Here is a 25,485-nt window from a genome sequence, read left to right as displayed (position 1 = left end):
TTGGCTATTGGAGCATAGGGAAAGCTGCCATGGTAGATTCAAGAGACCAGGGCAAAGTAGAGAACGATCTAAATCTTCTTCCCCATCAGCAAATTGCTGTGAATTGTGGAGACAAGAGAGAGGTTCTAAGCCAGGAGTTTCAGCAGCTGGTAATGGGGGGGGGGGGAAATCAAGTGCAACATGATTACTGGTGGGGTATTTTCTGTATGGAATGAGTTTTCTGTACAGTGGTACCTCAGGTTACATACGCTTCAGGTTACATACTCCGCTAACCCAGAAATAAAGCTTCAGGTTAATAACTTTGCTTCAGGATAAGAACAGAAATTGTGCTCTGGCGGCACAGCGGCAGCAGAAGGTCCCATTAGCTAAAGTGGTGCTTCAGGTTAAGAACGGACCTCCAGAATGAATTAAGTTCTTGACCTGAGGTACCACTGTATAGCCAAAGGCTTGAGCCTTTGCTGTTATAATGAAATGGCTAGATGCTTTCTGTCTACTGACCAAGTGCACATGAAAATTCCATGACTTTTTTCTATGCCCAAATGGCAACTTGTCATACAGCAAAGTTACAGTTTGATTGCTAAACCAGAAGAAGAGCCGGAAAATTTAGTTCAAGAAAGTGGTTTCAGTTCTGGTGATTTCACTTGTATACATGTTATTTGCCTTGACGATGTCATGCCAAACCATGGTTTTGTGCAGCATGCCCAAGGGGAAATGAGCCACAGAAAACTACAAGCTTGCATGCTTTCCACCTCTCTTTTTCCTCTTGTGTATTGGGAGGAGAAGTTCCGAAGCTTTCACTTGTGTGTTTGATTACTCATGGCTTGTCATGTTGCCTGGTAGGACAAACTCTGGTTAGTGTTAACTATGGTTTGTTTAAAACAAGCAAGCTTCAAACCATGGTTTCTGAAGCTGACTTGTTGAAACTATTGCTAACTCTGGTTCTGGGTGTGGCCAACATGGCAAGCTGCACTTAATCGGACATGTGAGAAGTGGAGGTGGGGAGTCTTCAAGCTCAAGGCTTGCTGTGACTTGTTCCTGCTAGTGCATGTCATGTTAAAGCATGTGTGAACTACAGCCATTGTGTGTGTGTCTGCAGCAGCACAATCACTGGTTAATCTTAGGGTCCCAGGATCACTGAATCAGCATATCTGATTCTCCAGAAACCCTCTTGGGATATATTCTAGTTTTCAGTGATCCTAAGATTTATTTAAAGCTTGGCAGTGATATCTTCAACCATACTCTTGTGAGAGAAAGTGGTAGGATACAAATTTGAAAAATTCCAGCCCTCTAACCCTTCTAAAATTGGCGCTTTGTTGGAGTCTGTAGCAGCAACGTAACTACTGATCCATATGCCTTAACTGTAGGCCTCTCACTGCTTTGGAAGGCAGCAATTCTTCAAATGCTACTAATGCTTTAATTTATATTGTGCCAAAGAAATGTAATTTGTAGTGGGGAAAGCAAGGAACGGGGTGGAAAATTTGCCTTGTGTGGGCTTTGGCTGGAGATGGACAATCACAGTTTGAAAAGAGGCTTACCAGGGCCAGGTATGCACACATTTTTGTCTCTCACTTGACTCTCACCGCACAGCTTTTTTAAACAATGCTGTCAGGGAACTGTCCCCGGCGCAGTGCAAGGTGGTGGAAGGGCTCTTGGGATGTTACAGAGAGCCCCGGCCCCACCTGACTAGCAGCACCTCCTCTGGCAGCGGAGGGAGCAGTGAGGCTTCCAGCGGGGAGGGGCATGGGTCTCAAAGGATGGAGGGTCAAGGCTCTGAGGATGCCGGAGAGACCCGGCACTCCTCTAGCCCAAGGGGTGATGAAGGAGGCACGCAATTTCTGTCGCCCCAAAGGCGTCGAGGGGTGAAACGAAAGGATGGAAGGCGGGGTTTTTGTATACCGAAACACTTTTGTTGGGGACAGAACTGGAAGGCGCCATTCCCGGATTCTGCCGACGCTTGATACAGACATGAACTTATTAGCTCTGCACTGTACGTAGTTTGCACAATAAAACTTTTAAAGGAAAACTCGGAGTTTTGCCTGCTTACTCATGAGCAACTAACCAAGGACCTTACAAATACTAAACCCAAGGAAGTTTAGTGTTGGCTTCAGTTCAGGAGGGCTCTTGGGCAAGAGGCCCCAATAGCCTCCCTTCCCTCAATGAGACTGTCCCCTCACTGCCTTTGCTGGAGTGGCTGCTCCTCTTCTGCCACCTCATTACTATCACCAGTGTTCAAAATTAGCCAGGCACATTTTGCATCGGGCTATCAACCAGCCAAGTGAAGATGCCTGGGTACCAGGATGGCGCCTGACATCTCTACCATCTGGAGGTGCATGATTGAGGGTCATTGAATCTCGATAGCTTTCACACAGTAATACCACATCCCTGTAGAATGCTATCAGTTATATTTTTATCTGCACGATCAGAATGAATTTCAGGAACCCAAATGCTTTTTTTGTGCAGCCTGAGCCAGGAGTGGTGATCAACGTTATAGTTACTTGTTGTAGCTTGTCTTCAGTTACCCCACCCCACTGCCCTGCTCACAGTTGTGAAGAATATCCTTAACATTGTGAATGGTTTGTTTCACCTTTAAGAAAAAGAGGTCTGAACATGCCCGTTTATATGCAGACTGTCCCTGGATTAAGTGACTTTTCTTCTTTAAAGAATCCCAACTTTTTGAGTAAACTGAGCCAGTGTGGTGTAGTGGTTAAGAGCGGTAGACTTGTAATCTGGGGAACCGGGTTCGTGTCTCTGCTCCTCCACATGCAGCTGCTGGGTGACCTTGGGCTAGTCACACTTCTTTGAAGTCTCTCAGCCCCACTCACCTCACAGAGTGTTTGTTGTGGGGGAGGAAGGGAAAGGAGAATGTTAGCCGCTTTGAGACTCCTTCGGGTAGTGAAAAGCGGGATATCAAATCCAAACTCCTCCTCCTCCTCCTCCTCCTCCTCCTCCTCCTCCTCCTCTTCTTCCTCCTCTTCTTCTTCTTCTCAGAGTCATTAACCCAACTCAAGGTAGTCATCTGAACTAGCCAGATGTTTAACTTTGAATCAATCACAGTCAGTCCATCATTTGAAAAATAAGACTTTAGAGCTGCCTTACCCCAAAACGTCAACTAGACATTCCGTTTTGGCGACTGTAACCTTGGTTTAAGGAGCCATTTGGCACCTAGTTTATATATCTGAGTTTCTAACACTGGCTATTATTACCTGTTTGCTTCTCAAGCAGAGCCAGTGAGTGAGCAAGTAGGTAGTGAGTGACAGCTCCTCCTCCTGTTTGTTTGCTCATGCCCTCTGAGCCAGAGCAAGAGACAAGCAGATTGCAACGGTGAAGAGAAAGGAGCTCTTGTCAGTAGGACACCTTCCTGGGGCGTGGGACCTTGGCAAGTGCCTGGCCATGCTGACCCATCAAAGTCCTAGCAAGGTCTGTTTGACAAGAGACAAAAGTGGAATGAACTTCCATAGCCTAAATAGTGTGATCACTGGTTTTTTTCCAGACTGACACCTCTTTATTTGTCACATTGGGACATTTCAAGATAACAGCCAACCTAGGCTTGGGGAGGAAGTCAGCTGCCACATCCAGACATTCATATATCAGTTTAAGAAGCCAAAATGTTCACGAGCCTTTTGCTTATATGTGCAGCTCCTCTCTTGGCTGCATACTGCGATAAACCAGGATATGTCTATCTACAGTTTCCTGCCTCACTGGGCCACTACACAAAAGATTGTGTAAAGGTCAAGAGTTGTAAATGTCTTCTTCAGCAGGGATATAGCACCAGAAATATTTGTAAGAAGGTCTGCTTGTCTTTGGGATTGTGTCTCCTAATCACAGCACGTTGAGAAACTTAACAGAGCGTTTGGTCTATCATGTTGAACTTATAGGAATAATAGAGGTGTACTTTGTTGCTTTTGGAGTCAGAGTAGGCCTTCAGAATTTTAGAGGTGTGTACTCTGTTTCCCTTTTTTAAAAACCTCATTCATGTATTACTTGTGTGTAGAACATAATCATTAAGACCAGGAATTGAGTATCTGCAGTGCTTCAGATGTTGCTGGACTCCCAACTTCCATCAGCCTCCATCAGAATGACAAGTAGTCATGGATGATGGGAGTTGTAGTGTGGTGAAGAAGGCATAAAGGTAAAGGTAAAGGGACCCCTGACTGTTAGGTCCAGTCGCAGATGACTCTGGGGTTGCACCGCTCATCTCGCTTTATTGGCCAAGGCAGCCGGCGTACAGCTTCTGGGTCATGTGGCCAGCATGACTAAGCCGCTTCTGGCGGACCAGAGCAGCGCACGGAAACGCCGTTTACCTTCCCGCTGGAGCGGTACCTGTTTATCTACTTGCACTTTGACATGCTTTCAAACTGCTACCGACTAAATAAAGAAGGCATGGGAGACTAGGACTTCTGAAAATGAGAAATTTCAAAAAACTGTAAATGTGCAATAAAGCATTCCAAAGTAAATATCCCCATAAAAGGGTGTTTGCTTTTATCTGCCATCAGACTACTTTTGTGTACCAGTATAAGGAGCAGGATGTGCACATATGGAAATTGATATTCAGCACGGCTCTTAGCCAGGATAGGCAATTCTTGGCACAGTTAGGGTAATTTGATGAAAATGTCAACCTACAGACTCATTTTTCACTTTCATATACAGTTAACATGTTCTGGAAATTGGCAAATGTGAACTCCCCTTTTCCTTTCCATTAGCAGACATTTCTGCGGGATTAAAAGCACTCCCACAAAGACACAAGTTTAATACACTCTTCTTTTCAGGCAAACTAGTTTGGGGGCAGTTTGGGCAAAATGACTAATTTTGGATTGCAGAGAACCAGGAAATAAGTGCAGAAATGGCATCTTAGAAGGGGGAACTGGGAGCATGGGAAATCAAAACGCCAGTATTTTCTTGCTTGTAACACCACAACTTGGTTTACTGTTAAATCTGAGCTGTCACTAGGGTTTTATAAAGGGAGTGCTTCTTGAGATTACTCATGTTCTGATGCTTGAGGTCAAATTGTTAATTTATTTCAGCGTGATATGTGTGAAGAATCTGTGTGTGTATAATTCACATCTTTCCCCTTCAAAATATGAAGAAGCAGGAACCTTATCCTTAACTAGTTTCCTCTTGTAATTCTTCAGAAGAAAAATAATCTACAAACATGCACCTATTCAAAATTGACATGTGCACTCTGTACTCTGATTTGATAACAGAAAAAGCATTGTGTTTTTGAGTAAGAAATATGTATTATGAGAAGAAATTCTGTAAAGGTTGAAGAATAGATCAAACCAAGGGATGCAGAGACAGATAACCACACTTCAGTGTTATGCTGGTGAAAGGCAGAAAATGTGGATTAATGTACTGCTTGTATGTTAACAAGCAATTCCAGCAACTGGTTTCTAAATGCAATGCCTGGGCCAAATTATACAAATGCTGTCTATTAACAAATCTGAGAAGTGACGACTCTGGGGTTGCGATGCTCATCTCGCTTTACAGGCCGAGGGAGCCAGCGTTTGTCTGCAGACAGTTTTTCCGGGTCATGTGGCTAGCATGACTAAGCCGCTTCTGGTGCAACGGAACAACGAAACCAGAGCAGCACACGGAAACGCCGTTTACCTTCCCGCTGGAGCGGTACCTATTTATCTACTTGCACTTTGACGTGCTTTCGAACTGCTAGGTTGACAGGAGCCGGGACCGAGCAACGGGAGCTCACCCCGTCGCAGGGATTCAAACCGCCAACCTTCTGATCGGCAAGCCCAAGAGGCTCAGTGGTTTAGACCACAGCGCCACCAGCGTCCTTCTTGTATTAGTGCATAGTATGTGACAAAGGAAATAATGAATTTTGAACTTACAGCAGATTTTGAAATATTGGGAGAAACATGGGTGTTGTTTTTTTAAATGTTGGAGAATGGCATATCAAAACAGCTTCCTGTGTTGATGAATACCTGTATGTTGGTTTTCAATCTGGCATTGACTAAGCATTCAGGAAATAAACATTTAACCTAGAAAGGGGCATAAAGCACGTTCACTCTCTAGGACTGTGTGAAGCTCTGCTGGCTTGTAACAAATATAGCCAGAGCAATTTTACACGTCCCATAAACTGGGGCAATTTCACTAGACATGGCTGTCGCACTCCATCTCATTTGCTTGTTGACTTTGCAAGAAGGGAGTTATGCTTGGACATGTAGTAAAAGCTCCAGAGTTGCTTTACGCAAGAATTGCAATTCAGTTTGAGGATCTTAGCGTTTTGCAAGGTGGTGGTTGGAACCCAGCATAGTCCAAAGATTGGGCCTGTCTCCACCAGAGCCCTGTTTTCTCCCACCATTTTAATGGTTGTGGAGGAAGTGAAGTGGGGGGCAGTGGGTTGGTGGGGTGGAACAGCGTAATCTACAGAGAGGGGGCCTCTGGAAAGTGCTGGGGGCCAGACTGAGAGACCTGGTGGACTGTGTTTGGCCTGTGGAGTGGGAAGTTTCCAATCCCTGGTAAATGTACCCCATTGGTCCAGTTAAACTGGACAGAGATACAACATAAAAATCTGGAGGTTCAGTAATGGAACCTGGTATTACCAGTGGTCCATTCCTGCACTAGATATACTAGGAAATAAATTCTCTCTCACTAAATGTTGGCTCAATTTGTGCTCTTTTTACACCACAAAGCATTTATCCACCTAGGTAGGGCAGTAACAGAATTGGGTCAAGTTCTGAATTAATATGTCCTCCTTTGTTGCAGTTTGGCATATGGTAGGGAAAGCACTTGGTGTGTGCATTGGACGAGATCTGAAGTTTGCTTTTGCTTTTCTTCTAACGAAGTCATAGAAGCAAGCCAAAATAGTATCCTTACCATGTGTAGATGAAAGCCTTAAAAACAATGGGTTTGGGATTTTTTTTTTTTGTACCAGTGTATTAACATTCTCCATTGAAACAGCTTTCCCACCTTTATTTGGTCAGGAATTTTTTTTTGTATGTAATTGCAAAATTCTGTAGAGCTACAGCTTTACTTGTGAAGTGTCTGAAGTCAAATACACTGTTTGCTGCACCAGTATTCTTGCTGTTACACACATGATGGAAAGAATTTGATCATACCTGCATTTTGTTTGGTGGTTCTTGCATAATATCAAATTGGTAGCGTAGGTATGCTCTAGGGCAGGGGTGGCTAATCTGTGGCTTGCCAGGTGTTGTTGGACTCCAACTCCCATCAGCTCCAGACAACATGGCCACTGGTCTGGGATGAAGAGAGTTGTAGTCCAACAACATCTGGACGTTCCACAGGTTAACCACCAGTGCCTTATGGGAGGTTGTTTTTTTAAAATAACCCCCCCCCAATAATTTTTTAATTAAATTTTCTGTTTTACAATTTAGAATATTCATGCATATTTCATATAAACTAAATCATAGAATCATAGAAGCATCGAGTTGGAAGAGACCACAAGGGTCATCCAGTCCAACCCCCTGCTAAGCAGGAAACACCATCAAAGCATTCCTGACAGATGGCTGTCAAGCCTCTGCTTAAAGACCTCCAAAGAAGGAGACTCCACCACACTCCTTGGCAGCAAATTCCACTGTTGAACAGCTCTTACTGTCAGGAAGTTCTTCCTAATGTTTAGGTGGAACCTTCTTTCTTGTAGTTTGAATCCATTGTCCATTCAGTATTCCATGATTACTTCTATCAAAACTTAATTATGCTGTTTAATTTATCTTAATGCTACCAATGTTTTCAAGTGTACACAATTCCCCCCCCATATTTTCAATAAACATTTTCCAATCTTCTTTAAACAGATGTTCTGCTTGTTCCCTTATTCTATAAGTTAGATCTGCAAGCTGCGCATATTCCATCAGTTTAAGTTGCCATTCTTCTTTAGTTGGTATCTCACTCGTTTTCCATTTTTGGGCTAACAAAACACGGGCCGCAGTAGTGGCATACATAAATAAGGTTAAATTTTATATTCTTTATTGAAAGATAAAAAGTACAAAGATACAAGTGCACAGACTAAGACCAGACACAAAAAGTAGAAGAAAAGAAAAGAAATAGTACCCATGTACAAAACAAAACAGCAAGAAAAAGTATACATTACCAAAAATAAATATAATAACGTTATTTTTAAAGGTTACAAATGTTAACCAGACCTTAACCTAATATGGTATTTATAAAAATGAATTCCAAATACTGTTGAATTGGTCCATGACATGTCTACATTTGTATGCAACTTGTACATCTGCAGCAAGTTTGTACACATTGAAGATGAAGGGGTAATTCCTTGCTTTTCCAGTCTTCTCTTTCATGCTGATAGGTCTAGGAAGTGGAGATTTCCTACGCCACTGTGTAATAGTACCGGTAGTTGATGGTCTTGAGGGCGTTATGACCCTCCCCATCTTCTTTCACTGGCATTTTGTCAGTGGGAGCCAGTGTCATCGTGTAGTGTTTATATGAGTGTCTCAATAGGATCAAATAGTCCCAAGTTCAGAATCCCCACTCAGCCATGAAGCCCTACTGGGTTACTGTGTCAGCAGCTGTCTCTCAATCTAACCTGCTTCACAAGGTCCTTGTGAAAATAAAATAAAGCAAGGTATAATGAAATAAAGCAAAATGTTAGTAAAACCTCAAAGCATCAGTTAGTGGCTAGGTGGGCTTGTGGCCCTGGGCAAAGATATGGTGCAAGGAACCAAGTTGTTTACCTTTTTCATACTTGGCCACAACTGTGTAGTCTTTCCTGGGTGGGCTGCAAAAATTGCAGGAAGCATGAGGGGCAGCCTAGCCTGTGTGTCCCTGGCAGTTTCTCTTTTGAAACCTTAAACTGAGCCTTCATGGGCGTATTGGTGAGCAGTGAGTCAAGAGGCAGAAGAAGTTTTGCCCATGTAGCACAAGTTAATGCCTGCGCTTTAAAACAAAGTTGGAAAACCTTTCATCAGTCCATGTGTAGATGGACAGGTCTCTGCTTTTTCTTTAAACTCCCTCCACCTTAACTCGATGAGAGTTTTGCTAGGACAAAGTTTGTGAAATTATGGTCTGACTAACCCTCCTCCTTGTCAAACCGGTTACTGCCCTATCTTGTTACCCATACATTTTAAAGGGAAACGAAACTCCACAGAAACTGAAAGTCTCTAGTAATAAATCCAACTACAAACGGTTACCTCTGTCCAAATATCTTTATGTCCTGTTGATTTCAATGAGGGAATGCAGTTAACTTTGCCCTGCTGAAACCAGTACTTACCTTTTGCCTGAATTGGATCCGTTGGGTGTGTAGTGTAAACAGTTTTGAGACTTGGGTACCGGAATGGCCTTCTCATCTCGTGATGAACCTGTCCCCTCTGACACCCTTTTCCAGGCCTCCCTGCTGTAAAAGGTGAGGCATCTGATGGCTGGGATTAGGGTATTTTCCATGCCTGGTGCCCCAGTTATTGAATGCTCTTCCTAGGGAAGCCTAGGCCACCTCATGAGAAGAGAAGACTCCCTAGAAAAGATCCTGATGTTGGGAAAGATGGAGGGCACAAGGAGAAGGGGACGATAGAGGATGAGATGGTTGGACAGTGTTCTCGAAGCTACTAACATGAGTTTGGCCAAACTGCGAGAGGCAGTGAAGGATAGGCGTGCCTGGCGTGCTCTGGTCCATGGGGTCACGAAGAATCGGACATGACTGAACGACTGAACAACAACAACAAGGGAAGCCTGCTTGGTGCCCAGACCTAGTTCTTACTGTGGTATTATTTTGTTGCATGCTACCTTTAATAATTTTGTTAGACTTTAGTGTTAACTCTGGTTTCACATTGTTTAAAGGTGCTCCGAGTCTTGGCTGAATAATGTGGTAACAAGAAACAGAGATACTGGATTTGCAATAACCAGATTTTCTTTTTAAAGTTTTTTTTTTTTTTAAAGTGGTGTAGTTGTTGAGAATATGGCATCCTCTAAGAGCGTCTTTCACCCAGACCAGGCATAGGCAACCTTCGGCTCTCCAGATGTTTTGGACTACAATTCCCATCATCCCTGACCACTGGTCCTGTTAGCTAGGGATCATGGGAGTTGTAGGCCAAAACATCTGGAGAGCCGAAGGTTGCCTATGCCTGACCCAGACCATATCTGTAATAGCTCACTAGCAACATTCACACACGGTTACTGGCTTACCTTGGATGATAAGATGGTTCCCGCTTTGCTCCTCCCTACTAGTGAGTCAGAGGCGCAACAAACCACGAACCTTGGCTTAGCATCACATCCAAACTGGGAATATTTTCACTCAAATACTGTATATGATCATTGATAAACCATAGTGTGGCTTCAGATCATAGTCTGGAGCAATGCTTTCCCCCTGAGAAAAATAGGCGCCGGTACTCAAAATGAAGTTGTTGCAGTAAGTGCCACACTTTTTAACAACAAAAGAGGTGCTGGTACTGAGTACCCATGAGTACCCCCTGGGAGACATTGGTCTGCAGTGAAATGAACCATAGTCTCTAGGGGGGGGATGTAATGCTAAGCTACAGATCATGGTTTGCTGTCTTGTTTGCTAGCAGGAAGGAGTGAAACGAGACCTTTGCGTATACAGTGAGTCATTATCCATGGTTTAATGTGATGTGTGAATGCACTCACTGTGTAGGTGGGACCATCATGTTATGACTGACCCATCCGTGATCCAAATATTCTTTAATGGGAAAATGTATGCCACAGTGGGCCCGATTAACTAGAGTGGGGATGGGGAATTCCTGACACTTGTGGTGTGTGTAACTTACAGAGCTGGTGAGAGAGAGGCATTGAGAGTAAGAGAAATGGGGGGAAAAATTCTTCCTCTGTTTGTTTAATATTAATTCTTCATTGGTAATCTGAATTAGGAAAATATTTTCCCGCTCCACTGTTTTCTGGAAATGTCTAGGCTCTATAGAATCTCAGGGGTGGGAGGAGGAGGAGACCCATAGTTGTAAAAGAGGTTCATAGTTATAGGGCACTTGCAAATCAACTTCAGAGCCTGGGGACAATTGGTCCCTTTCTTTATAGTAATGTGTTGAGAACGAATAATTCCTTTTGTCTGGCACTGCAGTAATACTTAAAAGCAGCCATTGTTTAAATTTTAAACTGTGAATGCAAGTTTAATGCAGTTTTTATGAATAGTAGTTCTTCACATTCCTTTAGAATTTTTCTCAGTGAAATGATAGGTGGGGTGTGCATTGCTAATTGCAGTGTAGTCCAGTACACCACCCAAGGATTAATGAATTTCGCAACATAGGAATTTGGATTGTTAATTTTAATAATGGTGTTTACTTTAAGGATTTGCTAGGCTTGTTGAATAGTAGGTTACTTGGGCTGAAACAGTGCCAGCACCAAACAGCTTTTTAGCCTTTGCCGGTAAGGTTTTAACATGGCTTCCCAGGCTTGGAAAATCTGGAATTTGACTCTCTGCCTCTGATAATTCTGGAGAATAGGCACAATTGTTCCTGCTTTTAAGCTGTTTGGAGTAGCAGAATCCAGAAATATTGTTGTGATTGGTAAGCTATTGCACCTGGAGACAGCTTAGCAAATCCAGCTACCACATAATTATGCCAAAGTAGAACTCATGAGAAGAGAAGACTCCCTAGAAAAGACCCTGATGTTGGGAAAGATGGAGGGCACAAGGAGAAGGGGACGACAGAGGATGAGATGGTTGGACAGTGTTCTCGAAGCTACTAACATGAGTTTGGCCAAACTGCGAGAGGCAGTGAAGGATAGGCGTGCCTGGTGTGCTCTGGTCCATGGGGTCACGAAGAGTCGGACACGACTGAACGACTGAACAGCAACAACAACAAGAACCTTTCAGTCAACCTTGACTCTCCTGAGAATTCCAGCCTGGATTGGTCCACTTACACTTTAACCAAGTAGCTAGAAGGAGAAGGAAGCTCCAACTAACTTTGTACACTCTTTAGGGGATGGGCTTTTGACTGGCCCGTTCATCAAAGCATGGCATTAATGCCACCCTGTGTAGGCTTGAATGGTATCAAGTCTTGGCCTATTCGTACTAGGGAGTTCTTTTCTCTCACTCTCCCTTTGACCATTATATGTGTTAATGGCAATTGGTGGAATGCTTTCACTTCACCATGTATTAGCTCCTTCCTTGCTTCCCTCTTTCCGTACTCCTGATGGATTGGTTTTTCCTCTTCCTTTCCTCTAGTATTTGCAACTGAACTTGGATGCATACAAATTTGCACTTCTCTGTTAATTCATGTGTGCGGTAAGGATGTTGGTAGCAGAGAAGTTAGCCCTCCCACTTGCATGCCAATTTCTTCTTGGGTTTTTCTTTCCTCAGGCTGCGTTTATTCTTGGCCAGACTTCTAGTTTTCGAGCCTGCTAGAGAGAAACTTTGTGGGGGGAATTGTTGAACAAGGAGCTGATTACTCCCTTTGTGCCCAGTGAATGCCCTGGCATATGAAGTGAAGATAAATTTGGGAACATATAGTTACTGCCCTGATTGAAACATAATTTAATGTACCAGTTTGCAGGTTTCTGAATATAGCGCTCCTCAGTATCATACCTGTGGTGGCCTGTCTCGGCACATCGTTGCTGCATCTCCATGCTGTCAAACACAATTTGTATGTTTGATAACATTTGAACTCCTCTGAACCATTGGGACTCATGAAAGCTGTAGGTCAAACATGAACACTTGTCTTTGCAGTTTGCCTTCCTTGAATAAAAAATGAGTCTCAATAAGATGTTCGACAGATCACTATCCAGACACAAAATCATTTTTTTTTTTAAAAAACCACAATATTAAATGGTGTTAAATTAGTTTTGTGGCGTATGGCTGTCTCCTCTGAATTCCAAAATAACATTCTACAGAATGGTGGGGTATCTCCAATCTGAAAAAGGACATTTCCAGAGCTCTAAATTGTCTGTTTTAGAGTTTCCAATGAACAGTACAGTCATTCCTCATGTTGCGTTAGTTTCATGTTGCGTCTTTTCGGCTTGCGAACCTGGCAAACCTGGAAGTGTTTACTTCCGGGTTTCGCCGTGCGCACACAGAAGCATTCTGCGCACTTCGCACATGCGCAGAAGTGCTCTATTGCGCTCTGCGCTTGCTCAGAAGTGCCACTCTGGTTGCCGACTTTTCAGGGTGCAGGTGGCACCCTGGAACGGATTGTGTCCGCAACTAGAGGTACCACTGTACTTATATCTAACTCAGGATAATGAAGGTCATTGTTAGAAACTATCTGCCTCTCAAGATTTTTAAGTTATATACATGCAGGGGTTGACTTGATGCATTTTAAATTGGGAATGAAATACAAGCCCTACAGGGAGCACTAGAAGCTGATCCTTGCCAAAAGCAAGGGCTTGCATTTGGTGCTGAACGCAAGCCCTGCATTTAGCAGGAATCATTGCAGCTGTGGCTTACCGGTAACTTCAAGCCAGGGCGGTAAAAGAATAAACTGGAGCGCATTTAGAGTGCATTTGTCAGTTGAATCACCTGATGGCATGTGATAACAGGTGGGTGGCCCTGTTCACCTCTCAGAAGTGGCCTGCAGAGAGTCTTTGTTGAGTTTTGCCATGAGGTCTAATAACAGGGAGTACGTTCGTCTGATTTGTACTATATGCTTTACATTTGGTAAAACAGCTGTAGTATTTTTGTATGTATATAGATGCATGCTTATGTGGCAGAAATAGCTTGAAGAAACTGGCATTGCATATTCAATGGCAACACTTAAAAGGCTTATTGGAGCAGACCTGTAGTTCTGTATACCTGTCACATAGACAGTGCATCTTACGCATTATCTGATTATGAAAATAATACATGTACTTTGAGTTTTAATGGTATCTAATGTCTTATAGTCACCAATTTTTATCTCAATTTATAAATACTGTAGCTTTCATTCTTTTATATGGTAAGAACTTGGGTTAATATTCTGGCATGTGTTGCCTTCATAACTTTTTCTGTTCCTACAGATAAGTGTTTTTACTTACTAATCTTGCGTTTGCAAGATTAGAATGCAACTTTCCTATTGGAATGAATTACATTAAAACAATCTTCCTGTGTTTCCGGCATATGATTTGGACCAATTGTTAGTGTCTTTGAAACTGATTTAATTTGAAATGTTGGATCCACATCTGGTAACAGCTGTGGGAAATGTTTCTGGAGCATCAAAGGTTTTATGATAGATGTGATGTTTAGAGATTTGTACCAGCTTCACAAATGATTCATATGATTCTCAAGAAGATTGGCTTTTAAAATGAGAAAGACTTGGTTGCCATATTGCTTTGCAACAATAAGCACTTAACCGCAAAAAATGATGAGAGTTTTCTTTTCTCCGCAGGTCAACTTTGTAGTGTGCCAGCTCTTTGCTTTGCTTGCTGCTACCTGGTTCCGAACTTACCTTCATTCAAGCAAAACTAGTCCATTTATAAGGCATGTTGTTGCCACCCTTTTGGGCCTTTATCTTGCACTTTTTTGTTTTGGATGGTAAGTAACTTGATTTTTCTCTTCTGCTGTATCCAGGCTTTGGTTTCTCTAGTCCAAATTTGGCTCTCCAGCTGTTTTCAGGCTACAGTTCCTATCATCCCTGACCACTGGTCCTGCTAGCTGTTGTATCAGTGCTGCTTGATTTCAAGGCTTGTCTGCTTTTCTGTTTGAAGTACTACAAACCTTACAAAACAAATATGACCATGGACCATGTTGGGACATGCACAGTGAACATAGTTACTATGGGTATCACAGCAATAATAATTTTATTATTTGTACCCTGCCCATCTGGTGGGGTTGCCCCAGCCATTCTGGGCGGCTTCCAACAAATATAACTAATCAAACGTTAATATACAGAGCTGCCTTCAGATGTCTTCTAAAAAGTTGTATATTTATTTCCTTGACATCTGATGGGAGGGTGTTCTCATTTTTTAAAAGTTATTGCCTGTACACAGCCTTTGTCAAAATTAATGGGTAAATATAACCATTTTGGACGGAGTTAATCTGGGCAAAACATATATTCTTTTCTGCTGCTGCTTAGAATTGAAATTAATATTGGCAAAATACGCAAACTACTTTGGCTAACCAAGCTTTGTAACCATTTCCCCATTCTTAGGTATGCCTTACATTTTGTTATACAAAGTGGAATTTCCTACTATATCATGATCATTATAGGAGTGGAAAATATGCACAAGTGAGTATTGACACACTTCTATGTTTTCAAAGTGAAAGAGAAAGAACATAATTTGCAGGTGGGTGGAGCTTTAAGGCAGGGATGGCTACCCCACCCTCCCTGAGCTCTGATATAGCCCTCCAAGCTGATTTTCCTGGGGCTCCATTCAGTACTACACTGAATTTTGCTGTCAACGTGTAGGCTTTTTTTTTTTTTTTTTTTAAAAGAAGATACAGACCTGGGGGACCTGGCCCAACATGTTGATGGAAAATGCTAATTACTCCCTCTCCACTAATCAGATTGATGATTTAATGAGCAGAGAGGATGTCTGCAATAGCTCAACTGGTAGAGCATGAGACTGTTAATCAAAGGGTTTGGGGTTTGGGCCCTGCCTTTCGTAGCATGGGTTGCGAGCGCCCAGGGCTATGCAGAGTGGGTGGGTTAGAGCAGTGTTTTTCAACCACTGTTCCGCGGCACACTAGTGTGCCGCGAGATGTTGCCTGGTGTGCCGTGGGAAAAATTGAAAAATTCAAGAGAATTACTTTATATATAGTCAATATAGGCACAGAGTTAATTTTTTTAACATTTTCTAATGGTGGTGTGCCTCGTGATTTTTTTCATGAAACAAGTGTGCCTTTGCCCAAAAAAGGTTGAAAAACACTGGGTTAGAGGGAGGGAAATGGACATAGTACTTATGTGCATTCAACTGCCTAAGGCAGTGGTGGCCAAACCTCGGCCCTCCAGCTCTTTGGGGACTACAACTCCCATCATCCCTAGCTAACAGGACCAGTGGTCAGGGATGATTGGAATTGTAGTCCCAAAACAGCTGGAGGGCCAAGTTTGGCCACCACTGGCCTAAGGCATGCAAAGTACCCAGGAGATCACAGCCACAGAGATCAGAAAAGAAGAGTCATTCAGTTGTCTGGAGAGGTCACTTCCAGGTTCGCCTGGAGAAGCACTTTTCAATGGAGCCTGGCGACGAAGCACGGAGCCGTATCAAGGCAGCAATGGGTGTTGAAATTTTGCGCTCCTAACTATTTTGCGCATGAGGCAACTGCCGCTGCGCCGCTGCCACTGCCACATTGGGCAAAAAGATGACCGTTGTGGTCCCTTCCAACTCTGCAATTCTGTGATAACTGCTCAGCTGGAGTTGTTTTTGTGTGTACATACATGCCAAGAGTGTGGGGTGGCCACAAGCACTAATGGCACGAGGCCTTTGGAGGGGTTAGTGAACGTTAAACTGGCCCTTCGGCCGAGAAACTTTAGCCACCCCTGCTTTAAAGGAACAAATTGTCTGTGATATCAGTGCAAACACTCCTACCCTGAAGCACTACCGTTTCCAATGTGTATTTCCCTGAAGAGACCCTGTGTAGCAATGTGTTGCTTTTCTTTACTATTCAAAGTGCCAAAAGCTTTGTCATACCTACTGTTTACAGAAACAAGCCCAGGGGATGGGTGGGTTGCTGTAATTTTAAGTACATAGCAGTTAACACGTTTTCATTGCTGCTTCATAAATTATCTGACTTGCACACTTGTAATACATCTGAGTGAAAACTCCCCCTGCCAGGTGAGCATGTAAAAAAACAAAACAAAAAAAACCTCAATAGCATTCAATTTTCCCACCTCATTTCTGAGGAATAAAAACTACATGGCACAATTTTATCCTTGGATAAGCATAGCTTGGGTTGTTTTGTCATTTGTTATTGAGCTGGGTTCATTTTATTCCGTATCTTTGCTGTCATCTAGGAAGTGTATGCTATGTGCTGGTTTCTCTCTTATTCTGTCATACTGTAATATGAATTGCCATAGACAGCAAATGCTTACGGGCCTGATGTGATAGAACTGTTTCATATGGAGGGTTGTGTTTACTCACTGCAAGAGGATGCTCTTACTTATCTGTAGCAGTGTTGGTCCAAAGCCTCACTCCTGCTATGGCAAGGAACCTGGTATGGTTGTTTTATACTTTACATTTTTTAGGTATATACCTAAAAATGTAAAGTGAGACTGTGGCAGATTTAACTGTGGCTTTCAAATTGGAAATGAGCTGTGGAATTGTGTGCACCTTCCCTTTGGTGCAGATTTGCTTCTACCTGTTTTGGCATTGAATGTGAATCTTGACAGCTTGTGTTAAAATGAGCCCACGTATACTTTGCGAGCTCCCAAAGTGAGTTATATACTGAAATATATAGCCTATATTGAAATGTCGTTGTTGTATATTATCATGGCCAGGAATCCACATTTGGAACAATTAAATGCCTTATTCATCCATTTCAGGAAGCAGAGTTACGATAGATAGATAGATAGATAGATAGATAGATAGATAGATATAGATGGAAAACTATAGATAATATAATTTAAATGCTTTGAACATTTGACATAATTACACTATGAGTTCAATAGTTCAAGTCATCAGTATGGCAAAGTGTAATTTGGATGGCTATGAAAGTCTACTTAAAAGTGTTAGTCTTTGAAATGATAGTATAGAACAGGGGATGCAAGCTGGTGTACATAGAAGCCTCCCAACATATTTATGGAAGAGTGCAAACCTATAGCATAGGTGTAGTATAACTAGATTCGGACTGATGTGTAATTCAGATGCAGTTAAAATTTTTAATACCATGTTAACTTGCTGAAAACCTGATGGAGAAGATTTGCATAAACTGAAACTCCAGCAACACTTTAATGGAAAGCACTGATGGGATGCTGTGATTTTGAGTGATGGAGCAGTATGCTTGCCCAAGGGCTTAGCCCTTGACCTGCTGGCAGTTTTCCTGCTGACTCTCCTTCCCTGTGCTTCTTTTCTTTGTGGAGAACTTCTGATAGGTGTTTACAAGCACTATCTCAAAATTGCAACCTTCATAGGCTGCTTTTAACTTGGTTAAGAAAGACCAACCTGTTGGTTTCACTATACTGTACATTTGTGTGTAATTTGTTTACTCCTCCCATATTATTGGGAATGGGCAGGAGAGGAATTGGACTTGGCATTGAATGAAGTACCATTCATTTGCTGATTACAGGAAGTCTAACAGGATGTTTATAGTAATTTATAGCAGCTGCCTGCATTTGCCATGCTTTCAGGCTTTTCTTTTTCACTGTAATCAATAGACACCTGTTCATTTTTTTAAATTCCCCAAAAATTAAATTTAGAAGATTATGTTGTCCCTGTCAGATTCAAAACCACTTTTCTAGACGTCTTCAGACAGTGTAGTGGTTGCAGTTTTGTTTGCGGCACAGAAAACAGACACGCAAAGTCTAAATTGGCAACAGGTGCACTTAAAATAGCCACATGCATATGCTGTGGACCTCAGAGTGTAAAATTGGCATATCCATGGCAAATGTGATGGAGATTTTGAGGTGTGAAACTACCCTCCCATATGTAAGTTCATTTGCATGGTTGTTGCTGGTTTACTTGCGGAAAGAAATTTGTGTTGCATTTCAGAAGTAATGATATATGAAATGTGTGTTTCTTGCTGAGCAGGATGCTTGCACTTTCCAACTTGGACCTGCTAGATGGTTTAGGATACGGGTAGTCTTTCTAGAACTGCTAAGATAGACAAACGGCACATTCCTTTTTCAACAGAAAACTTGCCTCATATAAGAAACCATTATGGAACTTGTGTAAGTGTAAGCCCCATTGATATTAACAGTGTTTTCTTCTGAATGGGCATGTCTGGGATTGCGCTGAATATCACTTACATGAATGGAGAATATTTTTCGTTGTATATCGGCTACTGAATGCAAAAATGGTTGTGTCTTAGGAAGTCTTCCATTCTGCAGACAACAGTATTTTAGATTTGATAATTACTTGGAAGCTGATTTACAAGCCCCAGATTTGACACTTAGAGCAGTGTATTCTTCTTCTTTTGTAAATATACTTGCCTTTGTCTGTTTTCTGACAATTTTACATATTTTGAGCACTCAAAAGGGAAAAATAGCATTTGGTTGCAAAAGTAAATATGTTGTGGTTGGATTAGGCATGGCAAAGCCTTCTGTAGCACATATGCCAAGAGATGACCTCGAAGTAAGGTAAAGGTAAAGATACCCCTGACCATCAGGTCCAGTCGTGTCCGACTCTGGGGTTGCGGCGCTCATCTTGCTCTATCGGCCGAGGGAGCCAGCGTTTGTCCGCAGACAGCTTCCGGGTCATGTGGCCAGCATGACAAAGCTGCTTCTGGCAAACCAGAGCAGCGCACGGAAACGCCGTTTACCTTCCCGCCGGAGCGGTCCCTATTTATCTACTTGCACTTTGACGTGCTTTCAAACTGCTAGGTGGGCAGGAGCTGGGACCGAGAAACGGGAGCTCACCCCGTGGCAGGGATTCGAACCGCTGACCTTCTGATCTGCAAGCCCTAGGCTCTGTGGTTTAACCCACAGCGCCACCTGGGTCCCTTTGACCTCGAAGTAACAGCCCTTAAAAAGCTCATTATTGTATTGTTTCAAAAAGCTCAAAGCAGGATAAACATTTTCCGTGCCTCCAAGCGAAGCTGCCTGCAGTATGTTTAGAGAACAAAAAACCCAGAACCAGTAATAACCAAAGAAACTAAAAAATATGGTGGTTGGATTTCCTTATACTTTCCGCAGCTAGCACCGGAAGTGCAACAATGCCCACAACCTATCCATGAAGAGACAGTGTCACTGAAGGGGTTTATTGATGCTTGTGGTTGCCAGTGGGGTTCTTTTGGAATGGGAGATTTATGTTTCAGCACTGGAAAGGAGAAGTGCATATCTTTGAAGAATTTTGAAAGCAAGAAAATCAGACAGAAGGATGGGAGCACATTGCTTGTGTCATCTTCTAAGAATCATAATTTAAGTTACAGACATTTCTACATGTAGTTCACAAATATTTCTTAGAAGTGCATTTGGTAATAATAAAAACCTTAATATACAGGAGATTAATTTTATATAAACAATTAGTAAGGACATGCATTCTCACCTAATTTACCATTCCGAAAGTTCGTAAAATAGCACCTGGAAGTTTGTGTTGCATTGCTAATAATCTCGCAGGCAGTATCTAATAAATGCCCAGGACACATTTCTGCAGCCATGTTTTACGTAACACTTGTATCACAATTGATTGCACTGGATTAGGTGAGAAATGATTACAGGACATAATTCTGTGCAACAAAAGCAATGTTTTGCCGGTAAAATGTTTGAATTCCCAGTAACAAATGAGTGAGAATTGCGTATTTATTGTGCCATAAACATGTGTAATGGCTTTTCTTTACATTCAGTTAACTAACAAGTATTACCTGGCTCAGCAAGTGCTCAGTTGGGAAAAATGAACAGATTCAACTGTGATGGATCTTATTTCCTCCTGGGAAGACAAATAAACAATAACAAGGAATTGTTTCTGAGAGGGAAGGCTTGAACTAATGGGTAATTACTGTGGTTTTCTCAAAAGAGCATTGAGGAGGAACGCCTTCTATTACATGAGACCAAGACAGGTTCTGTTTTGTACAGAGTTTGCTAAAGACTTGTCTTAAAAACATAGGCGATCTGTTTAAGAACTAATTATAAATATACGTTGCTGCTTTATCTGTTAATACCTTTTGTGTGTCACTTTTCTATTTTTTAATGCTTTTTTGTTATGGAGAATACATGAACCATGTGGAAAATGTGACGCTGAGCCTAGAAATACAAAATTCATATTTATAACATACACAGTTTCCTAGAGCAGACTGTTTGAAATGTCTGGTTTGCAAGATTTTTTGCCAGATTTTTGTTTCTATTCCATTGTTAAGCATCCTTGACTTGGTAATTTATAACCTACCCTCTCGCATTCTTTTCCTGTAGTTGCCTTCTCTTCAGCTGTCTTGTCAATCTGGCTGCAGATTAAAAAAAATATTTGACGAGGTTGAGCAGGTTCTCAATCTCTATATTAAACTATTGTTCTTGCTGACCTTCACTCGGCAGCAGTCTAATTTAAGGATTAACATCAATCTAAAATAGAAGTTACTTCTTTTTTTAAAAAAAAAAGTAATAATGACATTTGTAAGAATGACACGACAGTTTCAGTTTCTGTGCATGTGTTTTTTCTGTCTTTTTCTTTCATTCTGTTAAAAAAGAGCTGTTTCCTGTTGAGTGACACAACGGTCCTTAGACGGCAAATAGAGTTTCTGGTGGCAATAAATGAATGTAAAAATGCTGTATGGGCAGGGAGAGTCAGGTGGAGTCAGAACCAGAAATACAGCTAACGAGGAAATACAAATGAGTGCTTAGAGGGAATCCTAGGAGTGTCCAAACCTGGATTTCTCTCAACATTAATTTGGAGGCTGAAGGGTATACACAGGGAAGAAATCGAATGGACGGAAGTGTGTAATCTTTCCCAGCCCACTTATTATTATTTTTCCTGCAAATATCCTATATTGTTACTAAATTAGACAAAATTAGATTCTGGAAATGATGCTCCATGAGAGTGCGGGTTGCCTTTTATGGACTGGCTGCAGCTTAAAAAACCCCCCACCTATGCACCAGTCCTCCCCAGCGTTGGTCCCTGCACTCTCTGCTACCTCTGGAAAGGTAGGCTAGTCCTAGGGGTTTGCTGAGAGCATCTAGATAGACCAAAGGGAACTGTGGGTGAGTTGCTTGTGAAGTTGGGAGCAATAATAGTGGCACTTTAGCTTGATGATATAGACAGTAGAGATCCAGAGTAGGATCCATCTGTTTCGGGAGGCAATGGAGGAGTGCACCTTTGGGGGTGAGGTCAAGCTGTTGGAAGGTTGCAGCACCTGCTGTGGCTGTAGAGACCGATGCGGGAGAGAAAGGTTTGTTACAACTGGGGCAGAGGAAGGCTTCCGTCCAGTTGTGCTGCTGCAGATGCACCATGGCTTTTCTTCTTCTCTCTGTGCTTTCCTCCTCTGGCCACTGCGATGGATGCATGACTTGATTGCCTGTCTCCACGCACTGCGGTGAAACTAATCCATATATGGAATAGCAAAATTTATGATACAAATGCATAATTACGTGCAACAGCAGAGAGAGAGAGAGAGAGCGAGCTTTGCAAGAGCTATGGTATGCACAGGAGATCTCAAGATTGAAGATTAGTCTTGATTAGTTCTTGTTAACAGTTCCTGCCACACACACACACACACACGTATATGTATATGTATATATGTATGGGGACACACACCATGTGATGCTATTGCATATTTGAAGAGGGGAGCCGCATCCCCTTAAAAACATGTACGGTAGCTCTGTATAAAGCAGCCTTTCTCAACCTTGGGTCCCCAGATTTTTTTGGCCTACAACTCCCATCATCCGTGACCACTGGTCCTGCTACCTAGGGATGATGAGAGTTGTAGGCCAAAAACATCTGGGGACCCAAGGTTGAGAAAGGCTGGTATAAAGCATCACAGTAAAACCTCCAGGTTTTGTAGTTGTGAAAGGGCAGAAATAATGATGATACAGTCCAGTATGCTAAGGATGAACTGTACTTCCTAGCAAAGATTTTAGGTGTACACGGTTGACTGCATTTCATGGCATCTGTGCCATATGGCTAACTGCTTTTGAAATGTCCCCCCTCCCCTAGTTTCATGAACAGTTTGGGGAGATGCATTGGGGGTTGGGTTTTTTTCCTGAGGAAAGAAAGTTTAGAGCCTGTATGGGTTCCATTGCTCTTTCAAAAAGAAAAGAAAGCTTGATGAGGATCGAATTACCACCCAGCTAGGTTTTTGTAGAAGTTTTATCTTCTAAGCTCAGTTATATCTGCTGATGAACGTGGACAGGTTAAGCCGGCTATTCCACAGATTATTATTTTTTTGTGTGTGTATTACAATCCTGTCGTACAGTGCTTTGTTTTCAATCCCTCAAACGAGAACTTCAAAGGGTGAAGGCATTTCTTTCTCACTGTCTATTCAGTTTTCATTGAAAGCAGCAACTGTATCCCTTTACTGATGCTTCTGTAAGGCTGGTTACTCCACCTGTCAGGCTGCCAAGTGATTTGACTGGGAGCAAATGAGCTCTGAGTCATACTCGTACTGCTTGCGTGCTTTTATTACAGCAACAAACTATTCCTGTCAAATAAATCGGACTCCGCTACAAAATCAGATGCATTGGGGGGGGGGGGAATCAGTGAAACGTATGTTCCTTTTCAGCATCTTCACAGCATACAAGGTTGCTTGTAAAATGAGATTAGAAGTCGTTGGCGGGAAAGGCATGCATTGGAGGAACAGATGAGGTTGTTCTTTGGAATGTTGGTGTGTTAGCTTGGAAAAAATCTTTCAATGACGAGGACTTGACTTTGTGTGTTTACTGCAAGTGTGTCGGTGGAGCTCAGTGGCTACGCTGTGAATCTCTAGGGATTGTACACCAGAGAAGAAAGGGACAAAAGAACTGATATAATAATACATAATAGAAAATAACATTACATTCAATAAACTTCTCCTTCTAAAAAGGTTTAGGCCGGGGGGGGGGGGGAAATAACTGCACTCTTCAATGTGAGTCATGTTAATTAGGGTTGGTTTGTGCTTTGAAGCAAACATCTTATACTATTAATTGGTTACGTGCAAGATTGTTAATTGACTTGCCATTTAATAATCTGGCAGCCTGAAACTGCTTTATCACTACAGAGTGCTGAGATGAGCTGTTATTTTTGGATTAGGCTGGGGGAATTTCAGAATAGCAAGAGTCAGACCTGCTTGTTACAATCCCCCCCCCCCCCCCGCATCATATACAACAGAGTACAGTACTGTGTTTCAAGGGCACTGGAGCATTTTAGTGAAGTCAATGGAACAGCCACATTTTTGTGCTAGACTATACAGATGATTCTTAGCAACGTTTTAAAAATAGGCCTCTTTTCAACAACACTGTAAGCCCAAAGTATGGCATAGCAAGAATATGCACTGTTTGTGTGATCTTGCTAAGCCATAGTTTAACTTACTATTTCAAGGTGAACCAGTTTAGGCAACGGCACTTTCTACATTCGTTTTGTTTTCTAGTTGAAATGATTAAAACAATAATAATAATAATAATAATAATAATAATAATAATAATAATAATAATAATAATAATAATGTATTAGTAAGTGTGCATTGCTTTTTATGCTATATTTGAACGCTGTTTCCAATATCAGATACAAATATATTCAGTCAGTACACAGCTTCTTCAGGTCATGACTTCTTATAAACTATGACTTGTACTTCAATTTACAATATATATGAATATCATGTCAGTTATGGAGGGCTACACATGTTTAATTTATTGCTTATCTTTTTAAACACTTGCAAAGGGGGACTGGAAGAGGTTGTTGTTTTTTAGTTTGTTTTTTAGTTTCCCCACTTGATTATTACTTGATTATTTTGAAGAAAAATTGGTAAGTTACAGGCAGTGTTCGAAATTAGCCAGGCGCTGGGCGCATTATGCACCTGGCTATTGGCTGCTTGAGACCAAGTGAAGATACCTGGGTGCCAGGATGGCTCCTGACATCTGTACAATCTGGCTGGCTGGTGCATAGCAGACCCCCCCCCCCCGCCCCCCGGTGCTATTGCGCGAGTCAGATTTTAGCTGGTACTGACAATAAGCACAATTCATTTTCAGCTTTGTAATCTTGTGCAAAAAAGGGTTCCCAAACATTCCTTTACTGCACCCATAACCCAGGTTTAAGGGGCCATATGGCGAATAGCTTTTATATCTCAGTTTCTAACACTGGTTCCTGCATCCATGCTACATCATGGTGTCTCTGCTTTTGTCTGTATGCATTGTGCCAGTATACAGTAAAACGCCAGAAAAAGCATAGATGTAAAAGTATGTGCTCAGCAGTGTTGTCTTACTTTACTTGATGTTGGTTTTTCATGTCTAATTGCAATTGCTGTCTATATCAAAGCCCTTCTTAACTTCAAAGGGCCTTTAACCTTGCAGCCCATTTTGATAGGTAGGCATGGCATACTTTTAGATGTGATCAAATGGTCTGAATCAAAACAAAAACTAATTGCTCCTTGACAGTTCCCCACAGTTCTTGTTTTAGTAGGAATTTGGGTTTTTCGAACTCCTCTTTACTAAGGTATTTCTTTAATCCACACTGTTAAGATCATTGAGAAGCAAGTAGTAGCATGCCCAATGTTGACTTTGTATGTAGGAACTTTGTTTTACTTTCGTCCTCTTTTTATTTCTTTTAACAGAGATATTCTTTCAAGTTAGGTTAGTTTTTTTAGGTTAGTCTTTTAGGTTAATTTTTTCTCTCTGTGTGGCTTCTAGTTCACTGTCTGTGACCGGTGAATGCAAGGTATGATAGTTTGTTCATGGCCCTAATTAAGACCTCATTCTGTCAAGTTTCCAGTTGGCTGCTTTTCTAAAAGCTTGTGTTTCTGGAAAGGCAAGAATAGAACTTTGGAAAGGCATTCTAGGTGACTTTTGCCTGCACATAGGAACTCTTTGAAAGCTGCCATAAACTTGAGCTCCAATATTTGGCTTTACTACAAGCAAC

General features: G+C 42.0%; 1 protein-coding gene across 2 annotated transcripts in view; it reads left to right on the top strand.

Moving 5' to 3' along the window:
* MBOAT2 (membrane bound O-acyltransferase domain containing 2) overlaps window positions 1–25,485 on the top strand; it is a 66,990-nt gene that overhangs the window by 6,614 nt on the left and 34,891 nt on the right. The window contains exons 2-3 of one of the 2 annotated variants that reach the window (XM_033143068.1): window positions 14,247–14,392; window positions 15,009–15,086. The exons of the other annotated variant lie outside the window; for it this stretch is intronic. Coding sequence (XP_032998959.1) covers window positions 14,247–14,392; window positions 15,009–15,086 — 224 coding nt within the window. The remainder of the gene's footprint in view (window positions 1–14,246; window positions 14,393–15,008; window positions 15,087–25,485) is intronic. 2 annotated transcript variants of the gene reach the window in all.

Source organism: Lacerta agilis, chromosome 3 (genome assembly GCF_009819535.1).
Source record: "Lacerta agilis isolate rLacAgi1 chromosome 3, rLacAgi1.pri, whole genome shotgun sequence".
Classification (NCBI taxonomy): Eukaryota; Metazoa; Chordata; class Lepidosauria; order Squamata; family Lacertidae; genus Lacerta; species Lacerta agilis.
The sequence above is the reverse complement of the archived record's forward strand: the minus strand, read 5'-3'. Positions and strand labels throughout refer to the sequence as shown.